Source organism: Emydura macquarii, unplaced genomic scaffold (assembly GCF_026122565.2).
Source record: "Emydura macquarii macquarii isolate MOO-44397 ecotype Brisbane River unplaced genomic scaffold, CSIRO-AGI_Emac_v2 contig_3692, whole genome shotgun sequence".
In the NCBI taxonomy this organism is placed as follows: Eukaryota; Metazoa; Chordata; order Testudines; family Chelidae; genus Emydura; species Emydura macquarii.
This window is the reverse complement of record NW_027133829.1, coordinates 4,519,150-4,535,992: the sequence shown is the minus strand read 5'-3', so window position 1 is coordinate 4,535,992 and position 16,843 is coordinate 4,519,150. Positions and strand designations below refer to the sequence as shown.

General features: G+C 44.9%; 1 protein-coding gene across 3 annotated transcripts in view; it reads left to right on the top strand.

Annotated features, from left to right (window-relative positions):
- Positions 1-16,843, top strand: part of RBM20 (RNA binding motif protein 20) — a 147,988-nt gene that overhangs the window by 114,769 nt on the left and 16,376 nt on the right. For all 3 annotated transcript variants that reach the window (XM_067537234.1, XM_067537235.1, XM_067537236.1), the window contains exons 6-9: positions 6,254-6,397; positions 7,738-7,869; positions 13,512-13,591; positions 14,566-15,256. In XM_067537234.1, the coding sequence (XP_067393335.1) occupies positions 6,254-6,397; positions 7,738-7,869; positions 13,512-13,591; positions 14,566-15,256 (1,047 nt within the window). The remainder of the gene's footprint in view (positions 1-6,253; positions 6,398-7,737; positions 7,870-13,511; positions 13,592-14,565; positions 15,257-16,843) is intronic.

The following is a 16,843-nucleotide window of genomic DNA, read 5'->3' as shown; positions in this document are numbered from 1 at the left end:
TAAGGTACGTTCTCCAATCCTCTGATCATCCTACTAACCCTTCTCTGCACCCATTCCCGTTTGAAGTTATCCAGACCTGTTGATTTTAAAATGCTTGACTTTAGTAGTTGTTGCTTAACATCCTTCTGAGTTACTATTGTAATGGAAAATGTTTCATCATCATCATCCTATGATCTGATTACATCATCTGTTTATTCCCCAAATATAGAACAGAAATTGAACACTTCTTTTCTCCATCGTTATTGACAATTTTACCATTTCCATCTAGTAACAGACCAATAGCATTGTTAGGATTTTTTTTATTCCTAATATATGTAAAAATCCTCTTTCCTGTTGTTCTTAATTCTGCTGATTTCTCCTTGTGTCTTTTTGCTTCCCTTACAAATTTAGAGGCTCAGTTATGCCTTCCTGATACATTTCCTCAATGTCCTGTCGTGCCTCTTCCCTTTTTTTGCTACTGGCAACCGGGGAGATGGCTGTTTAATATAGGTAGGTTTCCATTCGTATCAACCTTGTGCTGGACCAGTGCAGTATAACCTATATCTTTGCTGGATCAGGAGAATAACTGATATCTAACCAGAAAGTATCTCAGGCTATTCTGCTGTTCTCTGTTTAAGTGTTCAGCACTGTGCTGATACAGGTCCAATAGAAACTCTGGAAGCTCACTTTCCCCCACTTATGGTTTTCTTCTATACTGATATTTATCAGATCCACTAATTCACATTTTTCAACTGCCGTCCCCTTTTTTGTTATTTGGAAGGGTAAACAGGATGCCCTGTCAGCTTGGGTGAGCTGCGTGTAAGCCCCCTTTCTATCCCTCTTCTAAGCCATTCATTTGAACTGTAATGTTGAATTGAGTTAAATAAGCCTCCCAGAGAGTTTTCCCCTTTTGCATTATTTGAGCTGGGGATACTTTTGCACTGCAGTGTAAGCCCAGGGTTCAAACTCAGGCGCAAGCCTAACACCCCTTCTGTCTACAAACAAATCGCACTAACCCAGGGCTTGGACACTGGGTCCCAGGACCCCACAGGGGTGGAAGATCTGAGCCTGAATCAAGCCAAGACCCAGGATTCAAGCCCTATTGCTTTGCAGTGTAGACGCAGCAGCACCGGACTCCTGCTCTGGGAGTCTACCAAAAGTATCCCACAGTTCCACAGGCTGACTTTCTTTGACCTCCGGACAGTCAAGTTTGGTGGACAATCTGGTTTCCCCACCCTGCACCCAAACAAAAGGGAAGTGCCACCACCTTTTGCAGGATGCTAGGAAATGTGGGATATGGGTGGTTGGACTCGGTGTAGACACAGGAACCCTAGGTTGGGACTCAGAGTTCAACAATTCCTCCCTGGGGTTACAAGTGAATGTAGACATTCAAGCCCTAGGATAACAAACTCAGGGTCTGCTAACTCTAGGCCTCTGTGGGTTCCAAGAGAGGTTGAAAACTTGTAAATGTCTGGTCTTACCCAAGTCCTCTGGCTGGCTCGTCCAAGTGGCTGCCTTCCTCTGTGGTCAGTCACCCTTTGATTTGTGGTAGCTGAATTTTTAGCTCCGTAAGTCCTTGCTGCAGCTCATCTTGGTTGGCAAGTTTCAGATTGGCTAAAGCTTGCTTGGTCTCTGCTATTTCATGGAAAAACCTGTGGCAGAAAGTTTGCTAGTCACCTCATCAATCCACTTTACCATTCCATCCTGCATGTGTTACAGCTGGGTCTCAGCTGTGTTACAGCAGGGGGTTGGACTAGATGACCTCCTGAGGTCCCTTCCACCTCTAATCTTCTATGATTCTATGATACTCCAAGTCATCTCTGAGCCCTTTCTGGAAACTCTCCAGCTTTTCTTTTAGATCCTATTTTAGGTCTTGTCTTAAATCCTTTGCAAAGTTTCCAGCTCCTGGTTTAGGTCTTGTTTTAAATCCTGCCGGCCATTTGTGATTCCTGCAAGCACCTCCATTATTTGTTCCATCTTGGTTCAACAGGAATATCAGTTCACATCCTGTCTCCTTGGACACTGGATTCCACCTTTGACATCAGTGGTGCCTCTCTTTGCCCTAAGCAGCTAGTCAAAATGTGGGGCTCTGTGGAAGTAGAAATTGGTGGCAGCCAGATATTTCTTTGTTAATAAACAAGACTGCATCAAAGAGTGTACAAAGTTGCGTGTCTCTGAATGCAGAAGGAACCCAGAACAAAAATGATCAGTTTCTTCGCTTACCAGCCCCCTCAACCAATACCAGAGCCAAAAGTTCTCTCTCTTTCTAGTTTTCCCCAGGGTCACGTTCTGCTTACAGACTCCTGCTTGGCTTTTTCTTGTCTCTTTTCCTCTAGCTCTCTCTGTTCTTTTCTGTGACCTCAGTATCTGTGTGTTCCCTCACACTCCCACTCATGACTTTTTGTCCTGATTTAAGACAAAAGCAAATGAAATATCAAAAATTCCCATGGGACAGAAATTTCTATTTCTGATCAGCTGTAGGAGAGAGGAAAGTAGTGCTAAAAAAGCCATCTATCTAGGAAGGATAGAGGAAGTGTAGAGTGAAGCTAAGAAATGAAAAGAGATGTAATAAACACACAAGAGAAATAGTAGATATAGCTGGTGAAATAGAATTTGGCCAGAATTGTTTGAAGAATTTCACAATATGCATCAAATAAATTATTCAACTAATTGTTTGTGGTATTTGACCAGACCTACAGGTTAATTATATGTATGTAAAAATGGATTGTAGAGATAGTTGATTGAAAATGCTGCTGAAAACCAGACCTAAGGATGTGTCTACACTCGAACTTATAGCCATTGCAGTATTTAATGTGGTGTTCATGTCTACACTACCTTCCTTGGGTCAGTGATGCGCGTCCTCACCAGGAGCGCTCTGCTGGCAGCTCCCTACCCGGAGCCCAGCTGCCTCATAGGTGCCAGGCTCTTGGCAGGCTGCCCCCCCATCTCCATTCCCCATTACCTGCGGGGAGCTGAGGAAGTTGCTGGGGTGTCTTTCCTCCCCGTTCTCCGCTGGACGCCAGGGGAAGCTGCCCGGGCCTTCTCACCCCCAGGAAGCAAGGTCCAGCTGTTCTGGCTTCTCTGCCGCCCCTCCCTGCCAGGAGCTGGGCAGCCTTGTCAATGCTGTGAAACTGACAAGGCTGCCCGGCTCCTGGCAAGGAGCAGGCAGGGGGAAGAGGAACTGCCTGGGTTTCTCAGCCCAGCTCCTAGCTGGAGGGTGGGGTTCCAAAGCCACCTGGGCGTCTTGCCCTGCCTCCCAGCTGCAGGGTTGGGGGGGGGGGGGGGGGGGGGGAGGAGGAGGAGGAGCTGGACTCTCTCTGCCTGGCTATCTTCTCAGTTTCATGGCTCCTGCTGTGAAAGAGACAAGACAGCCAACAGCGGATATAGGAGACACTCTCTACACAGATACTGCGTCACCCATCTACACTGACATAAGCCTTAAGCCTCTCATGGAGGTGGAGTAGTTATGTCATTGTAGCGGGGCATTTACATCAGTGGGAGGAAGGCTGTAGTGTAGATACTGACATAATTAGGTCTCCATAAGCTGTGCAGCGTAGACCAGCCCTAATAAACAGTACACAACTGTTCTTTAAATGGCAGGGTACGGATTTGGGATGCATGACAGAACAGGTATTTTTCATCCTGGACAGTTGACTTTATCCTCAAACTAGTAGGACAGGTAAATCCTTCAAGCCCTGTACGTTCTTAATGTAGCATCCGCTAATAGCAATAGCAAAACCAAGAAAATGAATTTCACATTAACATCTTTGCTCATCTGAATGCTGACTGTTGCAGTTTTAAAATAGTGATTGTTGTCTGAATGCTTCAATTGGTAGAAAGGTGAGGGGGGGGGGTGGCTCAGGTGGGCCCATTTCTAGTCAGAACTGAACACAACTACAGATTTCACAGGGGTGGAGAATACAAAGCTATACATCTGCCCAGGTTTGCACGAACCTTCATAACTTTTCAATCAACACAGTATGCATTCCCAGCAAGACCCAGACCCGTCTGAGGTCTGCATGGTTTCAAGTTGCCACTTTCCAAAGGTATCACACACAGGGCTATTTTAGGATATCTCTGTAGTGACTGTGTCTGCTAAAAGGGATGTACAGCATCACATTATCCTGAAAGGGTGGCAGGGGCAGGTCATCCACTTTTAACCAAACGAAGCCATTAGCAAAGGGTAGAGAGAGGCCCATGAAACCGAAATAGCCCGACAATGCAGCCCCAGCTCTGTCCTGCAAGCTCCTGCTCTGTTCGAATGGGAGATCGTGTCACTCAGGGAATGTCCAGACGGCCATCATGGAGAGTGATTTCTGCTCCAGTAGACGTATCGAAAATAGCTTTAACCTGCCTACCTCAGGTGCTAGCGCACTGAAGCCACGGCAGCACAGGCTAGCCCTCCGAGTAATTACCCAGGGTCCCATGGGGGCTTGTACAGCCCATGCGGAGGCCTGTGCTGCTGTGATTTCACTGGGCTGGCACCAGCTGGATTAAAGCTAGTTTGGGTATGTCTACTCAAGCTGCAGCCGCAGCCGGTGATTGCAGTATAGATATGCCCTCAGTCAGGAATGAGTCTTGGGCTTCCCTTAACATTCTCTGGTAAATCAGAATGGCTGATCTTCAATTGGACCATATTGATAGAAGATTGTAAGCTCTTTATTTCTTACTTTGTGTGCGTGTGTGTGTATGTGGGGTGTGTGTGTGTGTGTGTGCGCGCGCGCGCACGTACAGCAACTAGCAGAATAGATGCTGATTCTGGCCTCGAGGCACTAGTGCATTACATGTACTACCAAAATAGAAGGCAAAACACTGTACGTTTCCCATGTCTAAAATTCCAAGACAAGTTTCTGGCTGGTCATATGATGTAAGTCTATTTTTTTAATCAATATGTCATGTATAAATAATACATAAGAGCTCATGCTTTCGAATAAGTTAAGATACGAGCACATGACATCCATAGTTAAACAACATTGGATTATACGTGAAAATTTCAGGGGATATATATTCTGATAAAAGAAAACGAATACTTTTCATAGCAGTTTTGGTCCCTTGGTTGGGATGCTTCTATAATATGTCGAGCATCCAGGAGTGAAGATAAACAGAGCAAAATAGCTCTCCATGCTGGATGAAAATTAAAAAAAAATAGTTGATTTATTCAGAAAGGTCACAATGTGTTAAATAATTCAATGAGTATTCTCTGACCAGCACTGCTGATGAGGTATAGAATAACCATAACACTAATTTCCCAGTGTCTAGGCAACCTAAGATACAACTAAATAATAGTGCAGTGTACAGTGTCTCTTACATTTCATTGCAATGCAAAACAAAAACAAATGAAAGACCCCAACAAACAGTAATATGTTAAGAATGGAGGCTAGGTAATGGGTCAGAGGTGCAAACTGGGTGACATTAACTTTCTAAATTGTCAGCTCAAGTGACAAGCCAAACATCTATGGTGGATCCAGTGAACTTGATCCTAATAGCTCAATTGATTTGTACTGCACATTCTAACTGAAGGCAGAGTTACTTCTCCGGAAAAAACCTGCCCTCACCGAATAGCAAAGATTATAAAGTCCTCTAAAGTACATCCCACTTATCTCCTGAGTGAAAAGCCGTCCGAGTAGCATTAGCTAGGTTACGTTACATACATTGCTCAACATATCTCGATGCCGCTGACCAGGGAGTGTAAAGCCTCTTTTCCACTTAAGGGAGACAGGAGATTGCTTTGGGAACTGCTACAGCATTTCAGAATAGATTTCCACTATCTCGAAGCGATTACCACTCTGACGGCTTCAAATCTGTGCCAGCCCAATTAGGGAACTCTGTTCAGTGTCTGTGTCAGTGTTCAAAAGGGGCCCCAAAGAGGAATCTCTTCTGCACGTTTCATTGTCACAGTGGAAGGGGGAAGGTTGCAGGTTCTGCATAATGAAATACATGTGACTGCCCTAAAAATTAAACGGGGCTCATTTTACTTCCTGCGTGATTCAGTCCACGTTAGAGCCAGAAGTATTTAAAAGTAGCCCATGATTATCCCTTACCCCACTTGTAGTCACCTCACCAAGTCACCTGAACTTATTTCGATTGCTGTATGATGTAGAGACATCTTGGGTATGACATAAAGCTATAAACTTGAGAATATTTAAAAGGAAGGAAGTTTGTTTTTAATTTTTTCAGTGCTGATTAGGAAATCTCATTTGCAGCTGGAAATGCAAAAACCTTCCTAGTTCTTGTATTATCAAACCTTCTATACAAATATATTTATTCTTCTTAGTTTCCACAAAGGAAATCCACCATTGGTCGAGTAGTGCACATCTGCAATCTCCCTGAAGGAAGCTGCACAGAGAACGATGTCATTAATCTTGGTCTTCCCTTTGGGAAAGTCACTAATTATATCCTGATGAAATCTACTAATCAGGTATTTTGCCCTTTGTGCCATTAATTTAGATGTATTAATCTTTGCGTGAGGCTGTTGCTTCATAATGGAAGCTTGGATATGCGAAGTGTGCTGTTAAGGTAAAAAAGGGTGTTTTTAAAGTGTGCTCATGGTTGTAAATGTGGCTGGTAACATTTGCCATCTTTTATTGCCTGTTAGAACTGGTAAAAACAGGTGAAAACTGTATTAAAATGTGAAACATTTTTGCAAAAATGTTTCTTTATCATTTCAAAAATTTTGAATAATTTTGACTTGCTCTATTACCCATGGTAGTGCCCTCTGTATTTTCAGAGAGCTATTTATTTTTTCTGCTCATCACTGCATCACTGATTTAGATGTGGGAAGAATGAGTTGTATTCTATTCTGCTTCATTCATCATCTACTGCTAGCTAAGTTCTGGTTGCAGAATCTTCATTTTTGGTGATGCAGAAAGCAAAACCCAGCCTGGATTTTTAGATCACAAGTTGAGCTCACCGTGCTGGCAGTCAGCAAAATCTTACGTTGTATTTAAACTGTAAACTGATCAAAATATATGGAAATAAATCACTGAAATGGGATATGTATGAAATAGTAACATTTAATTTTACAGTCACTCTTCTCATCATAACTATATATTAAAATCCAGCAAATTTACATGTGTGAGTTTACATTGGCTACTTAAACTAATGTCACATCAAAATATATATTTTTATTTAAATTGTTATAAACCTGCTTGTGAACGTCACTCTGATTTTTACTTCTTTCTGGCTTTTGGTGGTGACAGACATATCTCCTAACTTTTTTACATTTGATTTGTCTTGCATACCAAAGTCTGGATCGTTACTGAGTCTGCAAAACTCAGTTGAAAATATCAAGCACAGCACGTCTTACAGTATTTCAGTTCCTCTGCCTCCTTTCACCAACTAACCACAGAGTTCAAAGGTGACCGAGAAAATGGGAAGAAAGTGAATTAACTTGTTCACTTAACAAAAACAACATGACTTTAACTAAATCTTTCTTGACAATTGGTTACTTCATCTCTGCGTTTAGTAGCGTATCGTCTTTTGTAACTGACAATCCATTTTCTTTTAAATAAATGGAGGCTGGTCAAAATTTCTTACCAAAACTATTACCATTTCTATTCCAAAGCTGAAAGGCTACACGGCTCTATGAAAATCTTGTTTAATTGGGCAGGCTTTTCTAAACTCTTGTGTTTTACAATTTACTATCACAAACTTCTCTTAAAAATATTATCAATTAAAGTTGGTGTACCATATTTTTCTCTTTCACTGCATATTGTCTAGCATATAGTAGATAAACAAGCTTCTTCTTTTTTGTGATAGGCCTTTCTAGAAATGGCTTACACTGAGGCAGCACAAGCCATGGTGCAGTACTACCAAGAAAAACCTGCTATGATAAACGATGACAAGTTACTTATTAGAATGTCAAAAAGATACAAGGAACTTCAGCTGAAGGTAAACGATAAACGTGTTCCTGATTGTATTGTAAATCTGGAGTTCTTGATATACCCTTAGAAAACCATCTAAAATCCTCAGCCAATCACTAATTTCTACTTAACATGGTAAGAATTTAGAGAATGAAATGATGGCAGATAAGTTAACCAACATAGGCTAACAAACCATGTTTACTTGACAGTTGGCTTTCTTCTTGAATTTGAGTTATTTGCAGAGTCTACTTATTCTGATTCTGTCACACCATTAATTATAAACTCTTTCCCCAGCAGTCTTATTATGGCCAGACACTAGTATTGCTCACTCTAACGAAAGCCTAATATCCAGCCATGCATGAAACATTGCAGACTCTGTGTGGTGGCAAAAATAAGAGGCTACTGTTCTTTCTGTCATTCTTCAGATATGATTTAGCAAAAGTGGCTTCACTAATTGTAATATGGAGCCACAATACAATGTATGTATTGTATAACTATGGTGGCAGTACTGCCTTAAACATTTTTATCAACAGCTTGTTTTCTGTCTTTGGAGATGCTCTAACTCAGTGGCTCTCAACCTTTTCAGACGACTATACCCCTTTCAGGACTCTGATTTGTCTTGCACACCCTTAGGTTTCACCTCACTTAAAAACTACTTGCTTACAAAATCAGACATAAAAATACAAGTGTCACAGCTGTACTGTACTTACATTTCAGTGTATAGTATATAGAGCAGTATAAACAAGTCATTGTCTGTATGAAATTTTAGTGTGTATTGACTTCTATGGTGCTTTTTATGTAGCCTGTTGTAAAACTAGACAGATATCTAGATGAGTACCCCTGGAAGACCTCTGCGTACCCCCAGGAGAACATGTACCCTTGGCTGAGAACCATTGATCTAACTGAAGCACATGGTCTGTCATGGAGAATCAGAATTCAGTCTTTGGCCTATCTACTGAGAATGTCCCTGTCAGTGATTCCTGTACACTAAGAACACTGAATGCGTTTCACATATGCCACCAATATAACACTAAGGGAATAATTACTTTCATGATGACTAACCTGGGATGGAACGAGTGACCTAGAGCGCCATAGCTCATTACCCACTCTCCTGAGACATATAGTGTGTGGTTTTATTTAACTATATACAGGGTGAGTTGCTTGCATGCTGTAGCATTGATGTTGGGGTAGATGAGGGAGGAATGATGGTCCGGTAGTGAGAGCACAAGTCTGGCATTCAGGCGATTTGGGTTCCATTCCCTGCTCTACCAAAGATGCACTTATAGGCTAGTCTCTGTGTGCTTCGGTTCCCCATCTCTAAAATGGGGATAAAGTTCCTCCCTACCTCAGCGGGTGTTGTGGAGCTCTATACATCAAAGCTTGTGAGGTGTTCAGATACTATGGTAATGGAGGCCTGGTAGATATCTACGGTAGGTAAATGTTGAACGTGGCCTGCTCAGAAAACTCTAAAAGGTTACTACAATTCCACCATTTTCAGCAATTCCAGTTTCACGCAGCCTTATAGCTCAGGGGTTCTTCTTCGAGTGCTTGCTCATGTCCATTCTGATTTAGAGTGTGCGCTCGCCACATGCACAAGGGCCAGGAGTTTTTCCCCTAGTGGTACCCGTAGGGCTGGCTTTAGCGCCCTCTGCAGTGGCGCACGTATGCACTCATACATAGGGCGCTGCTGGCCCTCCTTCCTTCCAGTTCCTTCTTACCACCCGTAATGGTGCTGGAACAACTCACTTGCTCTTGCAAGTCTCCATTTCCTTATGGTTTCTAGCTTTTTAGCTGTTCCTAGTGTACATAGTTTAAAGTTGGTTGTTTAGTTGTTAGTCTGTTAATTAGTAAGTTCCCAGGGTTGGAGCATGCCCCGTTCCCCGGGGTTTAAACCATGCGCTTTGTGTAAGAAGTCAATGCCACTGAGTGACCTGTATCAGAGCAGTTTAAGGTGCTTGGGAGAAGCTCACCTCTCCGAGAAGTGTAAGATCTGTAGGATCTTTCGCCTGAGAGCTAAGATTGACCAGGACCTTAGACTTAATGCCCTTCTGATGGAGGCGGTGCTCAGACTGGCAACGGAGCCGCAATCGGGCTGGAGACGGAGTATTGCGGCATCATTAAAAAATGCTCCTCCGGCGTCAGAGTTGACCCGGCACCACTTGGCGTCCCCAGTGCTGAAGAAGCGTCAAAAGAAAGCGCACTCAGGAAGGGAGTGCTTGCCAGCACCGAAGCTGGCTAAGAAAACTTCAGGGAATCTGGAGTCAGCCCGGAAGGGGTGTCCGCCTGGGTGGGCATCAAGCCTGGCACCCACACCGCCACCAACTCAGGGGGTGGCAGAGGCCCACACCACCTATTGGTCCCTCCACACCTGAGGTGTTCCAGGCGATGAAGGACCTATTGTCTATACCGCTGCTACCTACACCACGAGAGGGTAGGCCCCCGCACTGAGGAGTGGACACCCTGGCCGGGGGTTTGTTGAAGGGGATGCCAGCGTCTACGCAACAGCCTTCCATCCCCTGTCAGCTGGTCGCTGTTCACCGGCCTCGAGGCACTCATTGGGTTCTCGACACTGCTCTCCAGAACCACACTGGAACAGATCAGGTTTGTGCCTACAGTCACCGGGCGCTAGGCACCAATCCCGGGAACACCAGCACTGATCTGCTGAGTGTCGGCGTCGATCTTTGGAGCCCTGAGGTTCACCGAGCCTGGGGTAATCACCAGCACGCAGCAGGTCACCGGAGCCCTGGCACTGCTCAAGTCCTTACAGAAGGACAAGACACGATTGGGACATGGCCAACGCTCTGGCTCCGGACACCTCTCCCCGACGCCAGAATTCCGGCATAGAGACCCAGAGAAACAAGTGGTGTCGGTGCCCCTGTGGTCACTGGGATATAACTCTGGATTGGGGGGAGGAAATTATAGTTCCCCCGAAGGTGCAGGCTACAAAGTCCTCTGCAGTTTTCCCCATGCCACCTCAGATGTGGGGATGGCCTCAAGGACAATGGACTGGACCCTGGCAATACTGGAACCTGTGGGGGTCCCCCCATTCTGCAGTGCCCTACCCAGTCTCATCTACGGGAACTTCGGTGCTGCGCTCTTCAAAAGACCCGCAACAGCACTGGCCTTAAGACATCGACTCGGGGCATGAGGAGTCGCTATCGGGAAGTCCATCGGTGACCATCTCTCAGCAACCTGCCTTCTCCTCATCCTCCCCAGACGAGGCAGTAGCGGGCCCCTCGCACGCTGCCCTGCTGGACGATTATAGGTCACATCAGGACCTGCTGAAAAGGGTAGCAGCTAACCTGGGCCTTAAGACAGAGGAGCTTAAAGAACCTGTGGATGAGCTCTTTGGCATCCTGGCATCTGCAGCCCCTTCCAGGGTGGCCCTGCAAATGCATGAAGGGGTAGTGAAGCTGGCTAAGGCTTTGTGGCAAACCCTGGCATCTCTGCCCCCCACGTCCACATGGGCAGAGAAAAAGTTCTATCTGCCCGCTAAGGGTTTCGAATATCTATTGTGACAGGGCCAGACCTGATGGCTATAGGAGAGTTTTGGAGGGGATCTATATTAGCCCCAGGATCAACAAATCCTAGTTCCCTGGGTTATTCAGCTGGGGTTACTCCAAGTCAATTAGGCCAGTTGAGGCCAATTAAGGAGCTTGCCCCAGCAGTTAAAAGCCTCCCTGTCAGGAAGATAGGGCCAGCTGGAAGGGAGTTGAGAGGAGGAGCGGAGCAGAGTGGAGCAGAGCTGCTACAGAGCTTAGAGCGATCACTGTTGCTACCACAACATCAAAGTTACTGGAGTTAAGGAGAAGCCCATCCAGGCAGGGCCAAGGGTCCCAGGCACAGAGGCCTGAAGGAGGACCCGGTCATTCAGACAACTGAGCAAAGGAGTAGAGGTGGGGTGACCTCACCCAAACAGGGGGAGGATCACAGGGACAGAGAAACCCATGGCGTGGAAGGGGAAAACCCTCCCCCCAGTTCCAGGGAGTGGCCCACGAGCAGTGGGGCCAAGGACAGGCAACCCAGGAAAGGTAGTAGCCCTCATGAACTAAGTGGTTTGAGGCTACTCCTCACAGGGTCCCTGGGTCGGGGCCCAGGGTAGAGGGCGGGACCGGCCCAGCCCTCCTCCTCCTCCCCCCCCCCTCCCACTCAGCCATATCACCAGCATAGCCGAAAAGATCGCAGTCTCTGCGGAGGGGCAGAACAGGCCTCCCTCACCACACACTCATGTCCAGGCTCACTTGTGGTCGCGGCGGCTAACGAGCACGAGAGGCAGGGGCAAATGAGGTCCACTCCAAAGAATAAAGAGGCAAAGAAAATGGACTTATTTGGCCGAAAAATGTATTTAACAGTGAGCCTACAGCTAAGGATGTCTAAGCAGCAGGCGTTGCTGGGGCGATACCATTTTAACATCTGGCAATCGCTGGAAAAGTTTTCTGACTCCCTCCCTTGTAGGGCCGCTACATGGTTGTCCATACAGTCCTTCACGTCCCACTATGCCATCACGGGACGATGTGGGGTTCGGCAGAGCGGTACTGCAATCTTCACGGCCATGAGTTCCTGCCCACCTCCAGAGACACAGCTGGTAAGTCAACTAAATCAGAATGGCATGAGCAAGCACTCGAAGAAGAAAGAACAGTTACTCACCTGGCAACTGTTGTTCTTTGAGCTGTGTTGCTCATGTCCTTTCCACAACCCACCCTCCATCCCCTCTGTCGGAGTTCTGGCAAGGAGGAACTGGAAGGGAGAGGAACCGGCAGCGCCCTATATATGAGCGTATACATGTGCCGCTGCAGAAGGCACTAGAGCCAGCCCTATGGGTACCTCTAGGGGAAAAACATCCAGCACCGGTACATGTGGCGTGCACACGCACCTAAATCAGTATGGACATGAGCAGCACATCTCGAAGAACAACAGTTACCAGGTAAGTAACCGTTCCTTCCGGATCCTTTCCCTCAAAGGTAGAGCAAAATGATTTCTTTTATTTTTTTTTAACCTAGCAAAGGGTGGATTATACTGCTATGAACTGCTTTCAGTTCCCATACGACTATATTATCTAACTACCATTGTTCTTAGCATTCAAAGAGGTATACACGCTGCAATCTGTGTACTGTAATACATTTTTTATAAATGGTCTTGAAAGAATCTCACCTGCTGAAGTTTCACTTACAAGCTTTCCTTGCATTTTTCTTTATTTGAAGCTCCAATGGCTACACACGTTGTTGTAGGGCCATACTCCTGAATGGGGTAAGCATTGAAATTAAATGCCATAGCAGTCCATTTCTTGGGAGGCAGAAGCATGAATGACACATGTATTTAATCCATGTTTTAGGCCATAATTTGCCTCCTGTTACATGCAGATTCCTAGCAAATATTCTATAGTGAATGCCCAGCAAAAAGAGACTGACTGGTTTTCAGACCATATCGTACAAGCAAACAAATATAAAGATACAATGCAGTAGTATAACAGATCATTGTTTTCTATCAATACAATTTTAGTGCCTCAGTCGCCATGCTATTAACTTTAGAGAAGATTATAGAAAACATACTATATCAGAATATTTTCCACAAGAAGTGTAATGAAATGCTACATGGAATGTCACTTCATGTGCACCTAAAATAGCTTAGAGGCATATTGGATTCTAAACAGGTATCTCTTGTTTTGCTTAGAAACCAGGGAAAACTGTGGCGGCGATCATCCAGGACATCCATTCTCAAAAGGAAAGAGATATGTACCGCGAAGCCGACAGGTGACAGAGTGATTGATATAAAATAAAATGATGTTTTTATTATTAATTATATATTATTTCTGAGCATTGACAACATGCCTGGCATGTACAGTACACAAATGTCAAGATGTTCCCCGATCATCTAAAGACAGACAGCCTAGAGGAGAAGGGAGGCCCAGAGGAATGAGTTACGTTAAATACAATTTTATTTTTATTTATCTTGCATACTTTGCATGTGTCTGTTTTCCATTATGTGCGTTTATGGGCCTCACACTAGAAGTGGTGTTGTAGGAGGTATAGTCACAAAGTGAAACAACTTTAAAACACGAAAACCCAGGATAGATGTAAAAACAACGAGAGTCCTGTAGCACTTTAAAGACTAACAAATTTCTGCAGGCATAAGCTTTCGTGGGCTGCAACCCACTGTGCAACCCACAGGATAGATGTGCCACTTTCTATCACTTTAGTGATGCCATGGATGCAGTGCTTAATTCGTGCCAGGGCTTGCCAGGGCTTAGTTCTGGCACATCTAGGCTTCACAGTTCATAGCCCAGTACCTCTGGGCTTGCCACATCAGTCATGAAAGTAAAAAAAAGTGCTTGAGCCCCTGCACCTAATGGTTAGGCCCCGATATCTCTTTCATTACAAATTAAGCACTGTTTGTCCTCTTAAGGTATTAAACATGTCCTAGGCTTTAGAAACAGAAACCTTGTGACACGCCTAAGGAAGAACAAGTATGTTCTCCCATGACAGATTCTATGTGGATTTTTTGAAAATGCTGTGAATGTTAGAACTGTCCTAAGCAGGCTCCGGCACATACAGGGGAGCAGTGCATGTGCAAAATCTGGGAGTGCAGTTTTAAAGGTTTGTTTGATTTGGCCCCCGTGTACAAAAGCAAGTACAGTACTCACTACGGCTGGATCCAACCAGGTTAAAGATTCCTTAGACTTCCTCCACATAGAGACAATGGTTTGTGTGCTTTCCTTCTGCTGCAGGTATGGGATTGAGAGGCCACGGTCTCGCAGCCCCATCAGCCGCTCTCTGTCGCCAAGATCCCACACGCCAAGCTTTACTTCCTGCAGCTCACCTCGTAGTCCGTTGGGCACCAGCAGGACAGACTGGGGAAATGGAAGAGAGTCATGGGATCAGTCCCCTTATTCCCGAAGGGAGGAAGAAAGAGATGCAGCACTCTGGAGAGAGAACGGGGAGGAGAAAAGGGATAGGACTGACACATGGGTTCACGAGAGAAAACACTATATACGGCAGCTGGACAAGGTAGACTTGGATGGACAGATCGAAGGAGCCAGAGGGCACAGAGAAAAGTATTTAAGGGGTGGTTCACCCAACGTCCTTCATGCTTCACCTGGATATAAGAGCAGGGAAGATGACTATTACAGAAAAGCATCTAAGTCAAAATCTGATCGATATCAAAAGCAGCTGCAAGATGCACCTGTGAAGTCTAAAAGAAAGGACGATGCAAGGTTGAGAGAGCGCAAACATTCTCACTGTGAGGACCTAAATAAGGAGGAAACTTCAGAACAAAGGCCCAACAAGGGATCCGAAAGCTCCAGACAAAAGCAAAGTGATAAATATAAAATCAAGAAAGCTGATAAAGACCAAGATGAAGATGCTACTGCTGTTGCTGAAAGCAGTGATGTGAAGGAAGGCAAAGCAACTGAGATTGAGGTAACAGGGAGCTTCTTCAATTAGAATAGGGGATAGAATAGAAAAGTTTTAATGCTGGAATAACGACTTTTCTAATAGGCTCATAACTACTGTTGTTCCTGTGGAGCTAGTACACAGATGTCCTTTGTCTGCTTGTTTGCAGTGAAACTGCAGTGATGTTTGCAGGTAGAATTGATGCAAACAAAATGTTTTGTTTTGTTCCCCTTTCAGCTAGCTAGAAACTCTCTTTCTATACAGTCACTTGTGATTTATTGAGCAGTCAGGGTGGGAATGACCTTTAACTCTCATTTTCTTGGGCCCTAGGCACAGCAATGCATAACTTGTATGTGTAGTTCCCTACACTTGACTGTGACAATGAATATTTCAAATTTATCACTCCCGGTAACAATCAGGCCAGGATCAGTTATCCTCTCTAGGCAGAAGCCATGAATCAGTTCACACGTTAATTCATAGTTTTAAATTCCTTAGCAAATTCTGCTGGTAAATAAAGTTACAATTTCTATGGGCTTGATTCTCCCCTTGGATGGAATAGAATCATCGAATTTTAGGATTAGAATGGAAGGTCATCTAGTCCAACCCCCGTTTAAAGCAGGACCAACCCCAACTAAATCTATGGAGAGGGGAAGCTTCTGTGAACCTGGAGCAGCTCCCAAATTCACAGCCATCCAGCCCAAGTACTCAGGGCTGCCCTAACATTTACTACTGGCATAAAATCCTTTAGGGAACTTACCCAGTTGGCAAAGGAAGCAGCAGAGCTGCCACCACCAGATTTCTGCCAGCAGTGTGTTCCCTTGAATAGAGGGAATTCTCCAGTGGCTATCTCTGACTGCTTTAGGGTCACTTTCTGCTTCTTCAGACCAGAGAATCCAGATGATCAAGTTTAACAAAAATGAAAGGTAAACTTGTCCAAGGTGTATTTCAATAGAAGGGGGGCGGGGCAACCTTTCTCACGGTACCAGCCCTCCACAGAACCATCATATTTTACATCAGCACAAGAACTCAGTAGCAAACTTTGTGAGCAAAAGTTCCCCCCCCCCCCATTTGTGCACATGGGAACTTGTCATGTGTCTTATGTTTAGGCGTTCATGGGGAGCAGTTGCACTTTAGGGGTGCAATGTACACAGAGCCAGTTTTGAACTCACATTTCTAACACCAAGTGGGGAGAAAAATCCACTTGGCCATTCTGTAAGTTGCTACATCAACAGAAATACCATTATGGAGAGCTCTGTTATTCATTCCAGTACTTGCAGCTTCCTCCCCCCAAAAATCATTGACTCAAAGGAGCCTAAGGGAGGGAGGTGCCCAACTCCTATTGGACATCAATGGGATTTGGGCACATAATTTATCTGAGCATTTCTGAAAAGTCCCAGCCTTAACTGTTTGTTACTTTGGCTCTAAGTATGATGACCAAACGGTGTACAGAGCTTGGTAACATTACAGCATGGATGTGTAATGCTGCACTGAACGGAAACAGGGCTGTAAATGTATATAACTAACAAATAGTCTTTAAAATGGGTAGAAGGTCTGTGTCTTTTGCTGGGGAGTGTTTCTCTGAGGAAGCCCCTAGATGACCTGTTTCTGGGTCCC